Raw genomic sequence first — 26,084 nt, forward strand, 5'->3', positions numbered from 1 at the left:
ACAGTTGCATGGCAAATCCACAGCAAACCTTGTATATGTAGAATGCACATTTTGCTGCAAATTTCACCCTTTTCACAACAGAAAATAAGATGCTGCAGATTAAGAAATCTGATTGAGAATCTGCTGTAGATCCATTTCTGTAAATAAACCTTCACTGTGTCTGGATGAGATTGTTAAAATATCATACACATTGATGGAACGGTGCGTAAATCCACATGAAAAATCCACTGTATATCCACTATGCATGAATTTACCCCTCAGGACTGGTGGGGATTTTCTATAAAGCTATTTGAGCTTGTACAAAAACAGGCATCGAACAAGGTGTTATAGAAAACTATGGCCAAGAGTCTTGGTAAAGGAAAGGCCTTGGTGCCAGAGGCTATGCTGAAGGCCTGTCTGTCCTGTTAGACTCTAAGGAATCTACTGCAGACACAACTTCTGGACTAAACACACTAAAAGGATAGATGGACAGAACTGCTAGACCCTGAGTGAATGGGCGAAAGCCATCAGTCACGGTGAGCTACAGCCTCTGGCAGTATAAACAAGGCTGAAATGATAGTCAATAAAATCACAATTAAGTGCACCACGTGTCAGCAGAGCCCGATGCTCACCATCAACAAAATCAATACCCAGCTGTTTGGAAATTCTTACACTTTTTGACTTTGTTGTATGTTTTCCTTCCTCGGCTGATTTCTCTGTAATGTGTTTGTAAAGAATCCTGGATCTTTGTTGTTGCGTAGAGGAAAATGTGTGATGCTATTGAGGTACGTGACTCTTTCGAGCAGTGATTTATTGCAGTAGACGCAGGACTGTCTGGGAGAGTGAGCCTCTGGTCTGAAAGGGAATTATACTCGGGATTATTCCTCCACGATTTCTGTCTCTTTATAGGCAAGAGGAAATGTACAGGCATAATAACTATGCTGCTTTTTAAAGGTGAACACGAGATACACATAAAAAGCAGCATGATAAAAATCCAACATCTGGGAGTATCATCCTTAGGAGATGGTCACCTTCAGTATGTTTTCTGAGCTGCTAGAAAGATATAGTACAAATAAAACATTCTTCATTCTAGTGACCTAACCGAGAAGATACATTTTATTTATATGTTATGTGCCATTATTTTTATTTATTTACTTATTTTAAGCAACAAAATAGAAAAAATAATATTCACTGTAGCTTTCCCTTTTATTTGAGTGGTCCATTTATTTTATTCCCCCCAAATACTCAGCATTTTTTGCCATTTTGGCCAACTACGGTTTATATTATATGGAATGGGACGATGGTCCCTCAGCTATCAAGGTAATGACATCATTTCCATTGCCTACTATACAGAAGTAGAAAGTATTAATATACTAATACACTATGGATGTCAGAATTTCATCTGATTGTCCAGGTATTGTATTCCAAATAACTGATGCAGCATGAGAATGGAAATGAGTGTGGGAAAGCAGAGTGGTGGACAGAGGAGAAGAGGGAGATATAGAGAAGAGCAGAACTATGGAGGGCTTTGTGGGGGAGCTTAAACAGTTTTTTATAGAGAATGGGAAGCTGGTACAATGAGTGATGTCTGGGTAGCAGCTGCGCCCAGACTGAAGAGTAGAGAATTCAGTAAGTGGACAACTGATAAAAGGGGTAGTCCCATTTCATAATATTTACTTTCCAGCCCCCTCTTATTTCGGACTGCTGGAAGTAGTCAGAAAGCTGAAAGCAGCTAAAATAGGGAAGTTACGCAATATGCACATGTTCTATTGATTTAAATAGGGAAGTGTAAAAACAGCATATTCCCACGAGCCACGTTGTTTTCATAGACTGGGCTATGGTGCAACTACCATTAAAGTTTTGAGGTGTGGTTGATATCAGCATGGCACAAAAAAAGAGGGTTATTCTATCTGACATTTTCTTGTTTAAAAGTTTATCTTGGGAGTTAAAAAAAAGTAGGCCATAATCACTTCTAGATTGTTATTGTTTCAGCCCTATACCTTCTTACCTGGTTTGAAGGGGGTGGACTCAGACTTTGGGGCAGGTACTATGTTACATTTGGTGCATATGGGCAAAACCATACCTGCCTGTGGCGATCAAAGTATGCATAACATTGTGCGAACATTGGCCACCATATATGAGCAGTCACAACACAATACTTTTCATACAGTCCCAGCCCAATACCTTCCCACCTGGCTGGAACGGTGAAGATTGAGAATGTGTGGCAGGTATTATGTGGTGACTGCCAAGTATAAAATATATATGGCGCTTATGCAACTATGCTGGAATATTTAGTAGGTGCTTCTGAACCAGCTGCTAGACTTAAAAAGTTCCATGAACACATTTCAAATGTTGAGGCACATGACTAGTCTACATTACAAGGTGTGTACATATAAACATGTACTGTAGTACCACAAAAAATGAATCGTTTAAACTGTAGGCCTCTCTACTTATATGTTGTGAAGAATATTACAGAACATCAATATATTTAACCATTGGCTAATTACATTTAATGTCATACTCTTTCTTGACCTCTGAGACAATTGCAAAGGTCAAGTTGCAGGAAATGACATCAACAGATTAGTAATTCTCCCCCTATAACGAATAAGTATCATAGAATGGATTTCATTAATTTTTATTACCTGTTAAATCTGCTACTATATTAGGTGCAGTGGGGCCAGGAACAGACTCGTTCCTTTAAGTATTATATCATAGACGTTTAAACCAGGGAGATTTCATTTTTTAAATGGTTTCTTGCAAAAGAAATCCAGGTTATTCCTAAGGAAAAGGAGACCACACATCACGAGAAACAAACCTGCGTAAATCATTTACACAAAGCATCCTGGGTAGTAAAGCTAAGCAGCTCTGATCTAACAGTAGATGGCTCACATTTGGGATATCGTTTAAACACAACACCTCTCGCCTTACACAATGAAGCAACAAAACACCCATTTAATAAGAACTGGCTGCACCGTAAGCTGCAAACAATATTCCATTTATTGGACTATATAAATCTTCATGCAAAAGTCAAGTTTCTAACATAAAAAGTGAGGTCAATATTCTTTAACCCCCCCTTAAGGACACAGCTAATTTTGGCCCTCAAGACACAGCAGATTTTTCAGTTTTGCCTCATCACATTCCAAAAGCTTCTTTTTTTTTTCGGTATTGATGCAAGAGGTCTTTTTTTTTTTTCTTTTTAGAATTTATATAGTCTTTTTGTTTCATTTCCAGTAACCATTATTATTATTTTTCTTTTTCTGTCACTGGAACTCACAATAAGTTTCGCCAACCATTTTCATAATCTTCTCCAAACATATTCCCCCTTATACATTTTTTTTTTTTTTCATAGATTGATCCTATTAACAGGATACCTAAAAGGTTTCATTATTTTTATTCCATGGAACTAAACAGAAAAATCCCACAGAAGCTAAAGATATGGGTGCCACTGTTTCTAGAAAAACAGAAAATCAGCTGTTTTTCTAATCCTAGACAATCCCTTTAATTTTTCTTATTTTTTGTCAGTCACGTTGAGACTTTTAGTATTTAATTACTTTAGTATTTTCACGGATCCTGATCACTTCATTGTCAATCATGGGTGGATGAAATGTAAATGTATAGCTCAAGTGGGAAGGGGTTTATATTCATCACTAGTTTGGAATATAACATCAAAGTAATCATAAATATGGAGAGCATCAATAGAACATGCATACATCTTATTTCATGGGGCGTGACAGACCCAGTTTGATCTGCTATTGATCTACATGTGACCAGAAACTAATCAATCTCTCACTCCGGTGCTTAAAATACAGAGTTAATGTTTTAAGCTTTTTTATTTTTTTTACTTATTTATTTTTTTTTAAATCACACTTTTTCAGATCAGCGTGTCATCTGTTATTCCTCACTTTGCCTATGAATAAATATTTTCAGGTGTTGAGGATGAAAGTCACCGCTGACATTTTTGTCGATTTTCTTGCACTCCGAAGTGATTAGATTTGGGGGTCACTTAGTAAGAGGTCATCTCTAGGACCACACATTTTAATTTCAAATGCAACACAACCCAAACTGATAACCTCAAAAAAAAGAAAAAAAATTACTGCATCAAAGGATATGAAATCAACTTAAGGCACCAATATTTTTACGTGATTCTCCTGTCATCTATAGGTATGGAGACCAGTGTTACAATGTATAATTCTGCTGACAGGTAACCTTGATATAACAAGGGAGAATGGGGAGGTGGGGGTGAGTGAAGGGAAAAAAAATCAAAAAGTCACATGAACAATTTACTGATATAACAGCAATTTTCTCCAAACGGGATGGAGATACTCTCATAATATCAGCGCTGGGAGATGAAGCCAGGCAGATGCTATGTCACATTGCATTTACACGTACAGGGGCCTTGTTACATCAGCTACCAGTAAATCTAAAAAAATCAATACTATTAATTTGTGAGATGGAAGTAGAAAAAAAAAATCACAAAATGCCAAGGGTTAAAAACAAACTCCCATTGTCCTGAGGTTTTATGTGTGTAAGATTCATGGAAAGCCACCAATAATATTTTTTTCTTTTTCCATAATTTTTCACATTTTTTTATACGTGAAGCTAAGAACACATTCCGCCATAGAGGAAGTCTTGTGATGTACGGTAAGATGCTCTTTATTTTTCTCTGCAGCTGAAGGAAATGTTGGCTGGGAGCCTGCAGAACACAATAGCCACATGTTCATAGAAATTAATTATCTAATTAATTTGGTGTCTAGCAGCAATTAGTTCAAATGAGCATATGTACGATCTGGTTTACAAATAGGTTTTCTGCTTACGAAGAGTAGGGAACAAAACATTCCCCAGGTCTAAACAATGGCTGGATTTGCATCAGCTGTAAATAAACACAGAGATAAGTGTGGACCTAAAAGAATTGCTGCGGCAAGATGAAAGGCATGCGTCTGGGAAAGAAATCAGGAAGAATAATAATAAAATGAACATATTGGAGACGAGGTTCAACTTTAGGCAATTAAGAGAACAAAACAATGTTGTGGGGTTACAGTAGAACTGGGCATAATATCCTATGCAGACTATAAAAAGGGCTCTGTCCTTGTTCCCAGCTTGCTGCCGCTGCTATTACACGTGCCAACAGTGTCGGGGGGCCTGGGGGGCCTGGGGAACTTTGGGTGTGGGGGGGGGGGGGCATTGCCTGGGCGATCGTTAAATCGTCCAGGCAACCCATAGAAGATAGCGGCGGTCTGTTGCATTTCTATATCATTTTGGGTGATGTCAAATAGAACATGGGCAGGGATTACTTAAAAAAAAAAACAACTTTTGAAATGTCCTAGGGATATGTCAAGAGTTTTGATCAGCTGGGGTCCGTTTGTCCGGACCCCCACCAATCGCTAGGTAGAACCAAAAGATGGCACTGGCCAGGCACTTCTCTCCCCGACTCACTGCAGGAGGTGATCTCAATAGACTCTTGCAGAGAGGGAAAAAAAGGCAGCAAGCTAATTAAAACTTTAGATATGTTTCTAGGGCAAGACACACCCCCCCCCCTCCCGAGTTATGATCTTACTAAGATACGTCTCTGGGCTGGTAAACCAAGATAGTCAATCCAAGGCTGCTAGGTGGCCAGGTAGCCATCCACAGTCTCTAATTGTAGGACAAAGTCATCATACAATTAAGTCTGTTTTTCACCGATTATAGGGAATGCAATGGCAATTTGCATTGTAAGGTGATGTGTATTTTAGAAACAGCACCAATCTTTTTGTTGGTTCATGTCTGGTATTGCAGCTCAGTTCTACTGAAGTGAATGGAGCCTAGTTGTAATATCCCACAGGTGTGGTGCAGTTTGTCAAATAAAGCAGATATGTTTATCTAATCCTTAAAAAACCCTTTTAAGGACCAATTCACAGTGAGCTAAATCGTCGGACTTCATGAAATCCCGTCTGCCCCAGTGTCCCATTGTGTCTGTATGGGAGGTCTCGTGTGCCTCCGCTCAACGTGCAAAGAGTTGACATGTCGATTCTTTGAGCATAGAGGGAAGGAAATGGAGTCCTCCCATACGGATACTACGGAGCTCTGCCAAGAGATTCCGTTGAAGCCTCAAATTAAGCTAAAATTAACGAAAACTAACATTTGTATATATGGCCTCCTAAGAAAACAGGGTGGCACCTCTCCAATCTAACCTGATCTGTCTACAGAAATTGTCTTGATCTGCTTCCCTTCATTATCAAGTCTATCTTCTAGCTGCCCTTTTGCTTGTCCTCCATGATCTCTATACACCACTCTACCACTAACCCTCAGGGCTAGCCTTCTCTTACATTTCTTACTTAATATAAGCTTTTATTTCACAAACCTTTAAACGCACCACACATTTTCCCACCTCATAAACCTTACAATGTGTCACAAGGATTTTATCAATATTACTAAGCTATAGCAAAATATGAAATCATGATTGTCTACAATCCAGGGCAACAGAAGCAGAACTATAAGCCGATTGGTCTCCTAACTTTCGTGTCAATTCTGGAAAGACACTAAACAGGTGTTCAGTTTGAATATTCCAGAAAGCAAATGCATATATGACGTAGGACTGGGATATACAATGTTGCGTAACTACAGGAATTACATAAACAGCAAAACCTGTGGGGTTTACTGGGTTGATGCTATGTTCACACTACGTAAAACAACGTCCGTAGTCCTCGCCGCTAAACTACGGCCGTTGTTTTGAGGTTTATAAACTTGGCTGAAATATACTACGGTCGTACAATGCAAACTACGTATCAGACAACGGCCGTTGTTTATACAGCCCTGTGAAAAATGAATATGTCAATTATTTCTGGCCGATAATGCTCCAACCACGGCCGTGGATTTCAAACTTGTATCTGCCGAATTAAACTTTATTTTAATGTAAAAAATGTTCTTAGTGGTTTCTCGGGCTGGACGCAGTATTTAAAGTAAATGACCGTAGTTTCACGACTAGCCCGTATGCTCGTATGTCTACGGCCGTAGTTTCAGGCGTACATGTCCGGCCGGGTTAAAACAACGGCCGTTAATTTACGCTGTGTGAACATAGCCTTATACTGTTGATGCAAGACCTATTAAAGTCAAGGGGAGTTTTGCTAATTTCTTTGGTTGTCCATCTATGAAGCTTGTTTTGCTCTGTTCATCTCTTGGTGGCCTTTACAATACCAAAGCAACAGACAATGGAGGAGATTTATCAAACTGGTGTAAAGTACAATAGGCTCAGTTGCCCCTAGCAACCAATCAGATTGCACTTTTCATTTTTCAAGGAATCTGTGAGGAATGAAAGGTGGAATCTGATTGGTTGCTAGGGGCAACTAAGACAATTCTACTTTACCCCAGTTTGATAAATCTCCCCCAAAGTGTCTTTTGCATGCAACAAAATTTATACCGCTTGCAAAAAGGTTGCCTTTAGGGGGCAGGACTGTGCTGACCTTCAAATTTCATTATTTGGGATAATGCCATCCTGGTTGGTATCATAAATATATATATATATACACACACAAAGACAGGAACTATATAGTACAGCTAGTGGAATCTACTAGACGATATACAAGGTCACATGCAATAGATTACATAAATGAACTAGGCAGCCGGCCTGGGAATTAATACCAAGACAGATCAGGCAAGATTACACAGATTATTTCTTTTCTTGAAAATGCAGAATATATACACTCCTCTGTAAAATAAGATTCATACTTGATGCAAGCACGGGGAGAAATCTGTCAGACGACATTCCCAATTCAATATTCTTTTGTGCTCCCAGTAAAAATTTCCATATATTTTAGATTAAAAAAAAAAGTCTCATAAATAAATAATTCAGAGCAGGAAGAAGAACCTGAGATAAAAAAAAAAAGTATGTGCATTTTATTTAGAGTAAAATTTAATCTCTCTTTTAATATATTGTGTTGTAAACAGTGGAGAGAATATGCGCCCTTGAACTGTATGTACAGATATAGCAATGCTCACTTTGTCATCTGGCGCAATTTATCATGATATGATGATCTGTTTCCATAGGAGTAAATCTAATGTCTTATTTTAAAGATGGCCACAGACTCTAGACTTTGACTTTGTGTCTCCTACAGATCTAAACTGGACTGACCAATAATCTGTTGAAGATCGCCAATGGTTTCCCATATTGTCTTTCTGGAGAAGCCTGGATGGGTTTTAACCATGTAACCTATTATTTCTCTGAGAAATGTGGCTACAGATGAAAATAACATGCAGATAAAGTAGATCTGCATCTTTATGGGGGTGCAAGGATTCTCTATTGACAGATTTACTCAAAAAAGTTATAATTTTCTACAAACAAAAAGTTGTATTTGAGCATATGTGTAATTCCAGTTGGAGATAAAATAATATTAAGGGTGCCTTCACACATAAAGACTCGCAGCGGAAATGTTGCTGCGAGTTTTGCAGCGAGATCCGCTACGAATTAAGGTCCCGATTAAGGGGTTAAGAGGGCGGCTGCATTACAGACTGCTGTGAGTATGTAGTCACAGGGGCCTTCCAGGACCTTAACTCGTAGCGGATCTTGCTGCAAAACTTGCAGCAGAAAGTTGTTACATGTGAAGGCACCCTTAAAGGGTTTGGTCATGATCGATTATGAAAACAAAGGTGTGAAGTTTCACTATTTACTTGGCTGCTTTCTTGCTTTGCTCTGTTAGGTGGAGCTATGATAAGTGATTCTAGCTATTCTAAATTGTGTGCAATTGGGAGTCTGATGTAGTCAAAAAGGACTTTTAGGAGCAATACCTCACTGGCTAAACCAAGAAAATATCCACAAGCTTTCAAAGTACATAGACTTCTTCCTCAGGCCACCTTACATGCATGTATAAAACATTTGTAACAAAAATACTATTTTATCCCAAGTCTAACATTAGATATAGGTGCTTCATTAATACAGAAAGGAAAGTATTTAACGGACTTTGTGGACTCTAAACCATAGAACAGATTAACCTGTATGGGAGGCTGACCAGAAAGGTCTATTCATTATGACTAAACAGAGCACATGTTCCATTGTTTCTATTATGATGTCTAATGAATTTGTGTTTCCCTGAGCAAACAGGATAATACTGTACTGATACAACATATGGCCTGCGGTCTACACAGAACTGATACTAATATAAAGAGAATTCAAGGTCTATATCATAAGGCTTTAGGTTCAGGCCACAGTCGTACTTTTTCATTTTCCTGAAATTATTAAGAACACCACAGATGCCTTCTCATGGAACCCCACAATATTCTGACAGGACTCTATGATGAATCAAAATGTATAAAGGGTCTTATTACAAAACATGCACCAATTAACAACTGTGTAGATAAGAGGCATATGCCTCTTGGTAAATCTGTCCAGAAAAAAGGGGGCAGAATTTGTGTAATACTGGCGTACAAGTACGTCAGTCTTCACAAATGTCCAGCAGTGTGTAATTGCCTAATTTAACTTCTATACTCACTAGGACTTGTGAGATTGTTAGGGTGGGGGTCTCTCACTGTTTGCCAGCATAAAGACTGCTGTTTTCATCTGAAAGCCAAACCTAATTGGCTTTTGGCTAGGAACCAAGCTTTTGAAGGGATTTCCTACTACTTCTACTGTAAAGGTCCTTTTAGACCTACAGATATGTTGGACGTGGGGACCGCAAGTAAACTCCAATCAGCGGGAACAACGCTCATTTTCAGTGCCTTTACACAGCATGACAAATCATGGGGCCCGGGCTGCACGGACAATCCTTGCATCATTCATGCAGCACGGAAAATGACAGCACAAATATGTATATATCTATATAGTCTTAACACGCTGCATGTGATCCAGCATCTGGATTTCCCAGTCCTCCACCCCCGGGTGTATCTTCAGGCCCCACCTCCTCTAACTGTCAATCATTGCGAAGGAGATGGCAGCCTAAGGATTCACTTGGTGGCCGGAGGACTGGAGAATCCGAATGCCGGATCACAAGTAGAGATGATCAAACAGGGCCAAGGTTCAGGTTCGTACGAACCCGAACCATCGGCATTTGACTCCCGCTGCCTTCCTGTTCCATGGGGAAGGTGGAGACAGCTTGAGTACCGCCTGGAAAACAGGGATACAGCCTACTATCTAGGCTGTATCCCTGTTTTACAGACGGCACTTGGGCTGCCTCCACCTTCCCCACGGAACGAGAAGGCAGCGGGAGTCAAATGTTGATGGTTCGGGTTTGTATGAACCTCGGCCCTATTCGATCATCTCTAATCACAAGCATCGTGGCTGGTAGGTACAGACTGCTTGTAATCTGGAAACTGAAAACACACATATATACATATCTGTCCGGTCAGTTTCACTTTATCTTAATCAGCTGGACTAACCCCTGTTTACACAGGTAAATGTGCGGCCAAAATATATGCAGGTTCTAAATAGACGATCAGCCCATGATCGGCATTTTCCTGGTCTTCAGCCGATTGCAGTCACTATCACACAGACCAATTATCAGCCACAGGAGCCTGTCTAGTGATGCTCCTGGCCAATAATCGCCCCGTGTACAAGGCCCTTTACTCGCTCATGGTTAAGTTTTGGGATGACATGCTGTACACTTCCTCTCTCTGTACTCCCCTCCATGTGCCAGATTGGAGAGCTGTCATGTGTCATGAAGACCCTGATGTATTACACAGACAGTTATTCCTGTGAGAGAAGCCAGACTCATTTTAAAGATGGAGTGGGAGTTGCCTTTGTGAGAAAACCCCTTTAACTTCAGATATGTTAAACAATGCGAACAGAGGATGAACCACATGTAATCAAAAACTTCACTGAAACTTTTTTTTTTTTTTTAATACAACTTTGCTCTTGTGTCCCATTAGGCTCTTAATGCAGTGGATTGCCTTGCATAGGATTGTTTCATGGCTGACGTCTGTTAGTATTGTTTTTTTTTACAAGCCGACTGTTTGCTGCGCTGAAGCATCTGGGAAAAGGGCAGAGGAAATACAACAGACGATGGCTTTATGCTCGCTCCACTAGGGATCCCTCTGACTTCTCTGCGCTCTGATAGTTTTATTAGTGTATGTTTTTTATTTCTGATCTTATCTTTGCAGCCAGAGATGAGCCTAATACCCTGACAAACAGTGCTTGTACGCTGTGTTTATACAAGACAATATCTCTGTACGTCTGACTTATGCTATTCATCTGTTTACATTGCCAGAGAAAATAACAAGTTCTCCAGTGTAAATATGACAGTGGCGGTGCCATTAAGCCTGTCCGCGGACAGCCTTAAAACAGCTAAGCAGCCCACAAACCTTTGTCATATTTATGGGATCCTTGGTTTAATATGGACATACTTAACCAGCCAGCTGAAACGTCTGCTTAGTATTGGTGACTTTGGCGCAACTTGTATATAATGAGGGGTATAAAGCTGCCTGTGTTTAATGGAACGCTCAGAGTTCTTTGAATTGTGACACAGAAATCAGGCAGAAAGTTTAGAGCGCATATTAAAAATGGTTCACAATGGGCGCACACACTGGGACTTCACGTATCCTGAGATTTATTTACAGGCGTCTCTTATTTATTGCTCAGTCTGATGAGCTGCAACATTTTCTTGTGTTATCCAGAGAAGCTCAAAGGCAACAGAGGAGAAAAATCATTCTTTTATACACATATGTTTCCGTACTTAGTGGGCATGACAGTCAGCGTACGAGTAAGGATGGATGGCATCATAAAGCATGAGTTACAATCAGTGGCATACACACCAGAAAGTAAAATGGGTCCCCAATAAGGAGGCAGCTCTGGTCATTCACGACAAAAGCGTCTGTGTGTACTTTCACATCCTGACGCCTTAGCCAATTTCCCATTACCTTGTTAGCTGAAAGTCCAGTTCCTCTAGAGCAGACCCCAACCAATGGTCTGCAGATCAGTAACAAGTCGTGGAGGGTCCAGTACCGGTCCGTTACATTAGCACTCACTACTGTACAGAAGCAGGGCGTCCGGAGACAAATCTTTGAGAACTGCAATACCAGGGACATCATAAAGGGTTAACAATTACAATACCAGGAGAATCATAGCGAAGTTAATAGCCACAATTCCAAGGCCATCATGGGGGGTTAACAACTGCAACACCAGGGGCATCATGAAGGGTAATCAACTGCAGAACCAGGGAATCATAGGGGAGTTAACAATTGCAATACCAGAGGCAGAGGGTTAAGAACTCTAATACCAGGAGAATCAGAGGGGCATCATAACTGCAATAACGGCATCATTAAGGAGGGGGGTTAACAACTGCAATACCAGCGGCATCATGGAGGCTTAGGAACTGAAATACCAGTGGGATCATGGGAGGGGGGGTCTTTGGGAACTGCAATACCAGGGGCATCATGTGGGGGGTTAAAAACTGCAATACCAGAGTTGTTAGGAATTGAAATACCAGGGACATCATGGGGGCTTAAGTAGTACAATATGAAGGACATAATGGGGGGTACTACAATACCAGGGGCATAATGGGGGAAACTACAATACCAGGGACATCAGGGAGGTTACTAACTGCAATACCAGGGGCCTCATGCGGGGATTAATAACTGCAATATCAGAGGGAATCATGGTGTGGTTAACTACTACAATACCAGGGCGGTCAGAGAGGCAACTACAATACCAGGGACACCATGGTGGGGCAACTAATTACCAAGCGCGTCATGAGGGTTTAGGAATTGCAGTACTAGGGGCATCATGGGGGGTAGCTACAATAACAGGGGCATCATGGAGGGATTAACTACAATACTGGGGTCACCGGAGGTCACAATACTTTGCCTACATTCACATTATAAATGTTGTAATTAAATGATACAGTATGCAGTTAATATCAAATGCATAGCCCCCCCCCCCATCCACTCCCCAGAAGTTAGGCTCCATAGACTATAGAACCTGGACATTAGAATTACAATGATATACACTGCAGCTGCTGAAGAACCTCTTTCTAAAGTGACAGGAAGCAGGACATGTCAGTCAATAGACAGCTGGCACAATAGAAGGAATTTACTGCAAAAGTGATCTGACAAGACAACTTTTGCAGCAGTCGAGACAGCATGGCAATGCTTCATAGAATCATTAGGTTCTGAATGTGGTTTTTGTTCAATAATATTAATAGAAGTGTCAATGGGCAATATCCATAGATGCGAAGAATACAGTTATTGAATCCTATTACATGGTCTTTGTCTCCCTGGAGTCTGTCAATGTGTGAAATCTACTCCGACTGTGTGCGTGATTCATGATATTAAACTCTGATACATGATATTTGGCACTTTGGAATCTGTATTTGGTGACATCATTGAATCTGTTTTGAAGGGGGGAAATCTCCTCCTGACAGATATCACTGGCGTATATACAGATATGTTAATGATAACGTGTATGTTGGTTCCTGTTATTGGCATCGTACAGGAGATCTGTTGTAATGACAGGGACACAGAATGTCTGTACAACACGGACCCTCCAAGAGATAAATGATTCCCCTATGAGGTGGGAGCAAACAGTTCCATCATCAGAACTCCCCGGCCACCCTGGGTGCAGTGACCCTGCAGGATCATCGCTCTCTGCAGTCCCAATGATGAAATTCTCTGCCTCTCGCTTGAACCCAGCTGTCACAGTAAACCATATGTTACACAAACAGACCGGCCAATAAGCAGCACTCTCTTTTCCTTCCCCTTCTTTTTAAGATCTGCACCCTATTTCCAAATTCTGCTGCATCTGTTGCGTGATAGGCTGGCATTTGCTGTAAAAGCAGAAAATTACGATGAGGGTCTAATTGACCCTCTTGTGTCTTTGAAGAATCTTGTCTGTAGTCTCTAATTGACCCTCTTGGTACCTTAACCGAACAATGAATGAATCCTCTGTAAATAATGGAGGGTGATGATTAATAGCTGGAGTTGGCCAGACCACTCGTTTGCTAAGGGTTCCCATATTGGACTGCAATTCCCTGGACTACAATGCACAGACTGTCTTAGCTATCTGCAAACGCTTCACGCTAAATATGCACTTTCTATGAAATTAGCAAGGCTTGTGTAAACAGAACAGAACGGTGAGCAGAGTATTCTGCACGACATTGACAATAACATGCTTGCTACAGGGATGTTCTCACATGAAGGTGATGGAGACACTGATGTCACAGTTGTACAAATGACTTTCTTTAACAGGGGCGCTAACTTTCATAAACAGTCCTTGTTACATAGAGGTTGCTGTCTCTTTAAGGACAGCGATAACACTGAGCATTAACAATACAGTTGGATTCATAAATAGAGCCACGGTTGCGAGCGTTTTTTTTGGATTTTGTTTCTTATACACGAGATAAAGATGGTATCTGTCTTGCACACCAACAAAATGACTGTTGTACCGAATTTGTTTAAGGAGGATTTATTATCTTATGTTTTGAGACATGTATAATATCTAGTTAAACACTGCAGCTTGATAATGCACTCATATTTTTGTTTGTCGTGGGATTCAGATATTGAAGCACAGGTCACATGACCTCCCCTGCTGCGATTTTGCAGTTTCTTGTTACATTGTGTGTGATCATACAGCCTCACAGACTTCTGGCTGCGCGAATAAAACGTCATTACTGATGTCAACACAGTCTGGCCTGGAGCTTAGCCAGATCTTATAGCATTGCAATGCAATTAAAAGGCGGAAAAATCCTGTCGTGGACAGCTGGGCAGACAGATTGAACTAGAGTTGACTGCTTATGGCCTTACTGTACCCTCTTAGGACTAAATACAGTAGTTGAAAGACACATGCTGTGGAAAGGAAGTCACATGGGTAGAGGAAGTGTAGGAGTTTTTTGCTTTTAATTCTGTAGAGGAAGGTTGCAAGCTAGGAAGCTCCCTACAGCAGTCACGTTGGGCCATGACTCCTGCCAGGTCCCCAGTCCAGTCCAGAGTTGTGGTCTAGTTGTTGAGCAGAGCACATGTATATGCAAGATCTAGACACAGTTTTCCCTCAAGCAACACTAGTATACACTATGCAGTGTTAAGCCCCTACTAGTGGAGGACAAGTCAGGGATCATCCCAGCCCACGCCATGGACATTATAGCACAGTGAAGGACATTATCCACAAGTAAAGGAACTGAGATAGAGCAAAATTGCTAGAAGCCTACGTACTCTATCTCGCAGCGCAGGTGTAATCAGAAACCACTCGGCTCATCCCAGGTATCAAGGTCTGGGGCTTGTGTCACCCTCTAGGACGGGTCACCCGACACTTGTGGGCAAAAGGTGGTGCAGAGTCAAAAGATGGGCAGAAGTATTCTCTCTACTTTCAAGCATTCTACTTATTCTACCTCTAAAGTTGTGGCAGAGCACAGTACTACTTGGGTTGGGAATCTCTCGGCATCCTCCTCTCTTCTCTTTTGATCCTTTTCTATCTCTCAGCACGCAACCCAGCCAGCACGGATGTGTCACCTCTTCACTCTCAGTACAGATCTGGACTCTAAAGTATTAAGTAACTTATCAAGACGAAAGTATACTGCATTCTCCTGTATCAAGTATCTTCACAGTAAACAAGAGTATACTTATTTTAACGGAAGTCTGTGGTTCTTCAACAAGCACCTACACAGTAATCACAGCTTACTTGTCTCCCCTTTCTGTGGGTGGCAGTGCCAATAGTCCAGGTGGGTCACCACTCCACTCCCGATCACCGTGATAATTGCCCAAGGGACCTCCAAACAGCTCAGCAGGTAACTGTCCACGGGGAAAAAAGGTATAGCCAGCCCACTCAAAATAAAAACAGGTGTGCCAGCATACCTGTGTGCCCAACCGGCACTGGCGTCACAACAAACTACCACCAGGCAGGGCTATACCTTGGCCAACCACTACACTAGTGGTGTCACGCTGTACCACCTAACTTGTGACCGGCCGTCTGTCCCTGCTCACCGGCAGGGCAGTCCACCACAGTTGCCTTTGGGATAACACGGACAAAGAACCTATATCATTACAGTACACATTCCTCTAAGGGCTTTGTTTACACACATAGGCATTAAGGGGGAGATTTATCAAGATGTACACCATAGAAAAGAGGCTGATTTTCCCCTTTTCCGTGGTATATGCCAAGTCACACCAGCGCTTTTAGGGCAGAGTGGTGGTCGGTAACCTAGACAACGAGCTGTCAACAAAGGGATGAAACGAGCAGCATATCAGGAATAATGAGAAAAGTTTGCTAAATTAATGTATTTTCCAAAAAATATTTAACTAAAGGAGCCCTACAAGTTTGTTCATTAAGATGGGAATATCCCTTTAAGAGAACAGAGTTCAGATGCAATACCGCACAAAGGCCACATGCAAGTGTAGGGCTGTTTCTGGAAGAAAGTAATTTTTTTTTATTATAAAACCCTTTTAAAAAAATAAATAAAAATGTACAATATTTATAGTTTATATATACAGTGGTGCCTTGGATTACGAGCATAATTCGTTTTGAGACAATGCTTGTAATCTAAATCCACTCTTAAACCAAAGCAAATTTTCCCATAAGAAATGCAGACAATTGGTTCCACACCCCAAAAATAATGATTTATTATTCTGAATAACATGTAAAACTAGTGAAACAAACATTCAGAAACAGCAGAATATGTGATATTATAAGTTACTGGACAGTAATGGAGAGGATGGGAAACACAAGGACTGACAGAGACTGCAGGGAGCATGAATTAATGAGCAGGGCAGATGTGGGCACATACATGAAGCACTCTCTGTCCGGGGAGAGAGGGGTTACAGCTATGAAGAGATTACCTCCACAGTCCTGTCCCTTGATGTAAGCCCCAGCCTGAAGTGGATCTGCCATGATTTGGAAGGTGAGGGAGACTTCCATGGTCAGAGTGCAGGGCTGTAGACCATGCTATGCAGACCATGTCCCTCCCCACTTGCGCTCCCACCCAGTAGCTCTTAAACCAAAGCAATGCTCTTAAACCAAGTCACAATTTTGAAAAACTGTGAGCTCTTAAACCAAAACGCTCTTAAACCAAGGTACCACTGTATATAAAAAAGTCAATGCATATGAATTTATAAGCACAGTATGACTCTACATGCCACCTGATGCCCACACATACATATACATAGATAGATATACATACTTCACACAAATCATTGCCACTATAAAAGTACTGTCCTTGAGTGACTCATGGACATGTAGAAGATCCAAATCATATAATGCTAAGATCATCCCTATTAGACTAAACAGTATGTGCATTTCAACCATATGAGCTACGGCATATGACAGTAAGGTGTCTCTATTAATAGGAATAAAGCAATGCTAAATGTTGGAACTTTTAAAGAATAGCATAGTGGCTGTTTTATTCCTACAAAAGTTAGCTACGTATGTATCCCCTTTTACCTGTGGTCCTATTTACAACCTAATATTAGGGTACCTATGACAAACTCACTACAGCTACAGCTTACAAGATGAGTACGACTACGCTATAAATCTAGTTATGTCAAAGACATCCTGATTTATTTTTTTTTTTGGTCCAAAACTGTGCTCAGATCCCCTGCCTCCCTGAACCTCACCATTCCAACTCTCTGCCTGTATGAAGAATTCATAATCCCTTTCCAAAGGCTTTTAATTGTGGTATGAGCCAATAAACTACGCGGCTGATTCATGTATGCAGTTGATAATCCCCACGCCGCGTGCTCATTTTTCTTATTAGATGTAGCTGGATAGAAATTTATGTGCAGGAGCTAATTTCCCTGCCTAACTAACAGTAAATACTGAATGCAGATTTATGTTATAATAAACCGCACAAATATAAAAAGAGCCACGCTACCGGATTTAAAGGACTCTCAAAGCTTTTATTCATTAAGATTCAGATGTTATGAAAGATACAGATGCCAAAAAACCTTTATGGAGGCAGATGGGATGATACAAATCAAATTACATTTTACTGTTTGAAGTTGTTAGTCTAATTTGTAGAAAAGTAGAATCTAGCGAGGGAAACCAAGTTTGCATGAATCTTCTTACAATCACTTAATGTCACTGCACAATCCCAGTACTTGGTAGAAAGGGACTGGGTAGAAGCTCTACAAATAATTATCCGTACAGGCATATATCTCCGCCATTAGTGGCAGGTAAGCCAAAGGCCCATCTATTTAGACTTAGGCTAAGCATAAAGTCTGCCTTCTAGACGACAGGTGAGCAACAAGAATAAATGACTCCCAGCTGCATGCTTAGTCATTTTTACATATTTAAAGGGCTATTCCATAACATCCTGATATGTTGTAATGACAGCTGTTAACCCTTTCATTGCCAAGGATATATACAATACGTCACAACCTGACACACTTGCCACAACTAGGATAGAACGGCTATTGATAGTGATATTGATCACAAATGTATAGTTGTGTCTGACTATATTTGAAGTAAAATGTATAATAGTGTCTGCAAAAAAATCATCAGATGATAGTTCATTATAATCTAATGAATATGGTCGCCTTAAGAATTTGGTATCATATCTAAGTGTACTCGTCACGTATAGTAAAAAAAAAAACACAATGTGATGTGTGATAAGTTTTTCTGGTTGGGGTCTTAAGTAGAGATGAGCAAATTTGCCAAAGTTCGGGTTCGTATGAACCTGAACTATCGGCTTCTGATTCCCACTGTCTGCAGCCTCCATGAACAGGGTGGATACAGCCTTACGGACCGCCCGGAAAACTGGAATACAGACATTGGCATAGGCTGTATACCAGTTTTCCAGGCAGTCCTTACCCTGTATCCACCCTGTTTACAGAGCCTTATTCTCACGCTCGGTAATCCAAGAACCCTACAGAACATGAAGCTGTGCAATGGACTCGTAATCTCCGGGTACCATGTATCAATATGATTGATACATGATGTGGGGAGATGCTGGACCGTACTGATACAGTCCTGCAAAGATTTGAACACTTTCGGTTCTCCCGGCATAATATTGATATTCTGAGTCCACTACATACAGTAGCTTCATGCTCTATAGGGTCTTAAATTACAAAGCATGAGAATAAGGCCTAAGGGGGAGATTTCTGAAAGGGTGTACATATACACCAGGTGTAAACTGCAACCAGTCACAGCTCAGCTTTCAGCTCTGGTAAAATATAACAGGAGCTGTGATTGGTTGCTGTGGGCAATTTACACCTGGTGTATATTTACACCCTTTCAGAAGGGTATATTTACACCCTTTCTCCCCCTAAGTGTTTAGACCCTGACTGGTCAGTAGAACCGGCAGAGATCGTCGCTCAGTGCTGTGCTCCTTACTGAGTGTATTTTGTACACTTACATCATGCAGCCGTCTCAGTCATGTGTCCCAGAACAAGGGGAGAATGCAGTAAGCGTGTTCTTCTCTGGGCTCATTCTCATGACATATCATAGAAACAAATGTCTCGGAAACGTATCAAAAAGCCTTTTCTGATGTTTTACTGTACAGAAAAAAAAAGCGTCAACTATACTTCAATATACTTCTACCACTGCAGTAGCAGTGGTACCACATATGAACTTTTCATGGTTAACTATGTAAAAACAAAATAACGCTAATACTGATACAGTTTATAAAGCGGCAGACCTGAGGACCTATGATAGCCAACCAATAGACCCCCAACTCTGCCAGATACCTTGAATGCAGTGGTTCCTTTACATCGTTTTATGCCTGTGGATTTGTATATTTCAGTATTTCAATAAAGTTAATTTTATAGGTAACATGTATTCTTTATTTGTGAATCTTCTTTATGTTGGTCTTAAATCTCTAGGGACAAATGGTCAGTTTGCTGCCCTAACCTCATATCTAAATACCCTGGCAGAGTTTCTTGTTGAGGCCAACCCAAAATCTCACATAAGCTTCCTTCTGGGCATAGCAAAAAAGGGCATGAAAATTTATAGCTAGCATGGTGGTAGGCCTGCATGGCATCTTCCACCATCCTCTTCTTTAAATGTATGCTGTCTATGTCAAATGGTCATTTCCTGATCACACAGTGCATGAGCAGAAGTTTTGAAGAAGAGGACATCAGACACAGGTCGGCATGGAAATAGGCAGAGACAGTGGAGAGGAACAGGTAAGTATACAGTTTTTTAAATGTTCCCCATAGCCCCAGCAGCATGCTCAATTATGATTTGTCACTTGTCAGCTCCTTCAAATATAGTAGAGCACAGTTCAGAGCACCTAGGCACACCCCCGCATAATATATATATATATATATATATATATATATATATATATATATATATATATAATTTTTTTTTATTTAAAGTATAAATGTTTTCCAATATTTTTTTATTTCAGACTGTGCAGTACAATGTATTACCCTGCAGATGTCTCTGTTGGAGTTATAACTTAAGATAAAGGTTTTGGCCAACATGTAGAGCATGACCGAGTCAAGCACAACCAGTGACACCTACTGGCTAAAGAAGGAAAGGCAGATGAATTTAAAAATAAATACATAAAAAAAAAAAAGTGTAAACACATTTCACAGAATATACTATATCTACAAATATCTACAGATTTTTCTTTCCTAATGATTGCAACCAGTCTAGGAGCTGCTTGTTCAAGTAGACTGGAGCTCTTAGTACCCGTATTTAATCATGCAGTCTGCACAGTTCCCAAGTTGCATCCCATCAGCAACTGACTGATTTAACAGATGGACAAAAAGTAGAAACACCAAAGTGAAGACACAGTGATTAATGGGGGATCCAAACTCCTGTGAACTGTGTATCATGACTTAATGTGAAACCCTTAGGAGATTAAAGGGGGAATTACATTACCATGGATAATATCAAAACTGAAATTCAGCCTAAAAGCTTCTGAGTGCAAGTAACTCAAACAAATATATTAACAGAGCCGTGGCGGATTCAATCAGGGCGAACATTACCCGCAATTTATTTTGAAATAAGCTCGGTGTATCTGCTTATGAAGTAGGATTGTATTTGTGATAGGGAACAATGGCATTAGTGTGTACATCCTGTATTAATTCATGCTTCAGGAGTTCCAACACTGCGGCCTGCGAGATCAACAGCTCAGGAGCATTACACATGTACATGTAAATCCAATCAGCAAAAAGCTCATCTCACCTGCTAAATAAAAATAAAAGAAAGGGAGCACCAAATCCATATGGAGATACATGGCTGGAGAAAGGGTAGGGAAATTAATTGCCTGGATCAGATGGAAGGAAACGCTGTACTAGAGGGAGTATGGATCAAAGGTAATGATTTCATTGAGGGCAGAAAGTAAACTCTTGTCAGCCCAATGCATTAGGAGCTCGTCCAGAAGAGGAGCACTCGTCGCTTTTATATAACAGGCTAGGTTCACACTTCATTTTTGTTCTACATTTCACAAACATGTTTTTGTGCACATTTAATGTATGTTTAAAAGTTGTTTTTTAGGACAATAACTGCATCACCTGCCGAATGGACCCCAGGACAGATCTTGGATTAAAGGCAGCTATCCAAAGGTACAAGTGGTTTGGGGGGGGGGGGGGGTTGTCAGATTGTGGGTACAGAGTCGCTTTAAGCAGAGAGAGAGAGAAAAAAGAAATGAATGGCTATGTTTACACTTCACCATTAAAGGGTTCCATCAAGCAGAAGTACACGAACGTCAGAAACAACCCAAACACAGGCCAAAATGCTCTTTTCTGGCCTCAGATGAGATACTGGTGTTCAAGCTGGCTTCACACTGACGTAAAATCTCGGAAAACGCCAATAAAAACGCCATGGTGTTTTTTTTTTGCAAAAACACCAGTGGCCAGGTGTTTTTTATGCAGTGTTACTGGCCCTTAGCTGGAGGTCAATGGAAGTTTATGATATGCCTTACACACATGCCATTTTTTTGTTGTGGCCTTCTTTCACGTCTCTGGCATTTTTGAGGCTCTGTGGCAGTTTTTGCAAAACACAGCATGCTTAGGGTGTGGCGCGTTTTGTTTTGTTTTGTTTTTGGCAAACTGTTGTGTTATTTTCTCCCATACATTTCAACGAAATTGTTCTGGATGACTCCGAAACGCCATTGTTGTGCACGTGGTGTTTTTTTTTCTTTCTTTTTCTGGTGTTTTTGTTACCTTTTGTGGTCTAGGAACTAAGTTATGTGATGGCAGAGGAAAAAAAGTTCAGCACACAATAACGCCTAAATCACAAAAAAGAACATTCACACATAAAGTCAGAAACAACAGAAAAAAACATAAATTCCTTTTTTTGGAAGCCTGCAAAACACCACACAAAAAGGATGTATGAGGGCACCATCATAGGTAGATTTGCTGTATGTATCGGCAGACGTTCTAACACAGTGTGACATGAGCTTTAAAAAATACAAAACTATGTTCACATCTGCATTATAGCTTCAATTGATATGACAGATTCAAAAGAGGCATCTGATGGTCTCCATTCACTAGTAATAGGGATGGCTGATCTTTTATCAAAGCTTCCTTTACTGTTACTGTTTGGAGTGCATAGATAAGATATAAAAGAATGATTATACAGCTGATGTTTATATATTTACAGTATACTTCTTATATTCCTATGCTATATAATATACCATGGCCATGGGTATGTCACAGAATACATGTAGCATACATACTATTACATAAATATGTAAATGATACAAGGAAAAAAATAAATAAAAAATAAATATATAGTTTCCTAGTCAAGGTTTCCTGGTTAGAACTGTGTTTCTGTGAGGGAAAAAATTATATATATATATCATAATAGAGCATGTTAAGAATAAATTATCATGAAATTGATCATCTGTATATTTTTGATATGCTTTGCTTATAGCAGAGGTGTGCCTACATTTCCACATCTCCCATGTCAAAGCAGCATTGTGCTAATACTAATGTTGTGTAGGTGTAATTATCTGCCCTGTACCTTATTTCATCTGGGGGTTCACCAGCCACCATACTGCGCACAGAGAAGTCCAGTAAAGTTCACAGTGTAGCACATAGCCTCCATTCATTACGTTCTCCTTCTCTCCTGACATGCATCTGCAGCCTGAGCTAGTTATTAATCAATCTTGCCCCAGCACCACACATTACCATTCTACACTAATGGCAGTAATCAGAGCTGGGAACGGACGCCACCTTCACTTTACTTAATATTTATTTCATTATAAGGCTGGGTTCACACTATGTATATTTGAGGCTGTATTTGGTCCTCATGTCAGGTCCTCATAGCAACCAAAACCAGGAGTGGATTGAAAACACAGAAAGGATCTGTTCACACAATGTTGAAATTGAGTGGATGGCCGCCATGTAACAGTAAATAACGGCCATTATTTCAATACCACAGCCGTTGTTTTAAAATAACAGCAAATATTTGCCATTAAATGATGGCCATCCACTCAATTACAACATTATGTGAACAGAGCCTTTCTGTGTTTTCAATCCACTCCTGGTTTTGGTTGCTATACAGCCTCACAAATACAGCCTCAAATATACATAGTGTGAACCCAGCCTAAAAGTTCACAGCTAAACTTTAATAGCTGCTCAAGATAAAATATATTAAAAATATATTATTCTGGACAAATATCTTACTTTTCATCTCCACTGTTCTCACTCTTTGGCACGTTGAGGTCATGTGCTGCCCCCTCTGGCCCTGCACAGGCACATAGTATGTGTCACACATCACAGGGCCTCAGGTAGGCAGCATATGACAGAAAGTATTGTAAATGACAGTACAGTATTGTAAGCTATGCAAGGCTCTGACTGAATGTACAACAGAGGCTGCTAAGGCAATCTTCAACAAAGTCCCGCAGAGGCCTTAGTTTTACTAACATGTCTGGGTTACAGAGGGCACTAAATTTCTAACCTCTAGGAAAGTGATCAGTCCAGACACCGAGCTACCTGCCAAAGCTGAGCTCTGAAGCCTGAAAAGTTGTGTTCACACAACATATTTTTTATGACAAGAACGGCCATTGTTAACAATTAAAACAATGGCCCTTCTTGTCATAAAAAATATGTGTTGCATTAAAGTTAACGCAAATAGCGGCCGTTGTTCACACCATGTATAAAAAAAGGCTGTTGGTCGCTACGTCCATGGAAATAATAGACATGTCAATTATTTCCGTCTGTAGTGCATTTAAAATCAATGCAATTTTCACAGCAACAATGGCCGCTGAGTGCCCAACAATGGCTGTTGTTTGTACAATGTGTGAACGTAGCCAAAGACTGTAATACAGGCTAAGGCTGGGTTCACACTACGTATATTTCAGTCAGTATTGTGGTCCTCATATTGCAACCAAAACCAGGAGTGGATTGAAAACACAGAAAGGATCTGTTCACATAATGTTGAAATTGAGTGGATGGCCGCCATATAATGGCAAATATTTGCTGTTATTTTAAAACAACGGCTGTTATATTGAAATAATGGCAGCTATTTACTGTTATATGGCGGCCATCCACTCAATTTCAACATTGTGTGAACAGATCCTTTCTGTGTTTTTATTCCACTCCTGGTTTTGGTTGCAATATGAGGACCACAATACTGACTGAAATATACGTAGTGTGAACCCAGCCTATAACTGAGAATGATCTGTGTTGTTTTTACAAAGGTACCTAATCTATATTTAAACTGTGAAATGGCATTCATCCCCTTTGATCGTCTACATCTTGTAACTATAACTAGCTAAATACTAAACACTGTACATATGAGTTTGCAATAACAAACGTTTAACCCTTTAAGGATGGGGCCAATTTTAGTTTTTGCGTTTTAGTTTTTTCCTCCTTGTGTTTAAAAGGCCATAGCACTTGCATTTTTCCACCTAGAGACCCACATGAGCCCTTATTTTTTGCGTCAATAATTGTACTTTGCAATGACAGGCTGAATTTTTGCATAAAGTACACTGCGAAACCAGAAAAAAATTCAAAGTGTGGTGAAATTGAAAAAAACAAACACATTTCTTTTATTTGGGGGGAATGTGTTTTTACGCCATTCGCCCTGGGGTAAAACTGACTTGTTATAAATGTTCCTCAAGTCTTTATGATTAAAACAATATGTAACATGTATAACTTTTCTTGTATCTGATGGCCTGTAAAAAATTCAAACCATTGTTAACAAATATAAGTTCCTTAAAATCGCTCTATTCCCAGGCTTATAGCGCTTTTATCCTTTGGTCTATGAGACTGTGTCAGGTGTCATTTTTTGCGCCATGATGTTTACTTTCTATCGGTACCTTGATTGCGCATATACGACTTTTTGATCGCTTTTTATTACATTTTTTCTGGATTTGATGCGACCAAAAATGCGCAATTTTGCACTTTTTGGGGGGATTTTTTTGCGCTGACGCCATTTACCGTGCGAGATCAGGAATGGGATAAATTAATAGTTCGGGCAATTACGCACGTGGCGATAGCAAACATGTTTGTTTATTTATTTACTTTTATTTAACCCTTAGGCGACCCTGGACGTACCCGTACGTCCAGGGCTGCCTCCCCGCGTTCAGAGCGGGGCCGCACGGCGGCTGCGCTCTGAACCGCTGCGATCCCGGGTGCCGCATGTAGCCCGGGATCGTGGCTATTATCGGGCACGGTCCGATCGCCGTGCCCGCTAATCAAAGATGACAGCTGCCTCAGATTACCGGCTGCAGCACTTCCCTGGTGTCTAGTGGGTGAGATCGGTGTGACAACATCCCGGAGGAGCGATCTCTGTACCTGATGCCGGCCGGGGACCTCTCCAAGATGGCGCTGTCCCCGGCTCGGCACTCGTTTGTCTTCGGCTGCAGCAGCCGAAAGCAAACGAGTGCCGATCTCATTGATCTTTGCTGTATAACTATACAGCAAAGATCTCAATGAGAGATCAGAGTGGATATACTAGAAGTCCCCCAGGGGGGCTTCTAGTATATGTGTAAAAGTAAAAATAAAAGTGATGTTATAAGTAAAAAGCCCCCTCCCCTAATAAAAGTCAGAATCACCACCCCTTTTCCCAGGTTATAAATAAAAATAAACAAATAAATAAATAAACATGTTTGCTATCGCCGCATCCATAATCGCCCGAACTATTAATTAATCACATTCCTGATCTCGCACGGTAAATGGCGTAAGCGGAAAAAAAATCCCAAAGTGCAAAATTGCGCATTTTTGGTCACATCAAATCCAGAAAAATTGTAATAAAAGCGATCAAAAAGTCGCATATGCGCAATCAAGGTACCGATAGAAAGAACACATCATGGCGCAAGAAA

General features: G+C 40.5%; 1 protein-coding gene across 3 annotated transcripts in view; it reads right to left on the reverse strand.

Annotated features, from left to right (window-relative positions):
* The window catches only part of WWOX (WW domain containing oxidoreductase), an 819,888-nt gene that overhangs the window by 475,767 nt on the left and 318,037 nt on the right, over positions 1–26,084 (reverse strand). The window contains exon 10 of one of the 3 annotated variants that reach the window (XM_069966023.1): positions 19,313–19,353. The exons of the other annotated variants lie outside the window; for them this stretch is intronic. Within the exon in view, the coding sequence (XP_069822124.1) occupies positions 19,351–19,353 (3 nt within the window). The 3' untranslated portion in view covers positions 19,313–19,350. Of the gene's footprint in view, positions 1–19,312; positions 19,354–26,084 lie in introns of those variants that run through there. 3 annotated transcript variants of the gene reach the window in all.

The sequence above is a fragment of the Dendropsophus ebraccatus genome, chromosome 4, assembly GCF_027789765.1.
Source record: "Dendropsophus ebraccatus isolate aDenEbr1 chromosome 4, aDenEbr1.pat, whole genome shotgun sequence".
In the NCBI taxonomy this organism is placed as follows: Eukaryota; Metazoa; Chordata; class Amphibia; order Anura; family Hylidae; genus Dendropsophus; species Dendropsophus ebraccatus.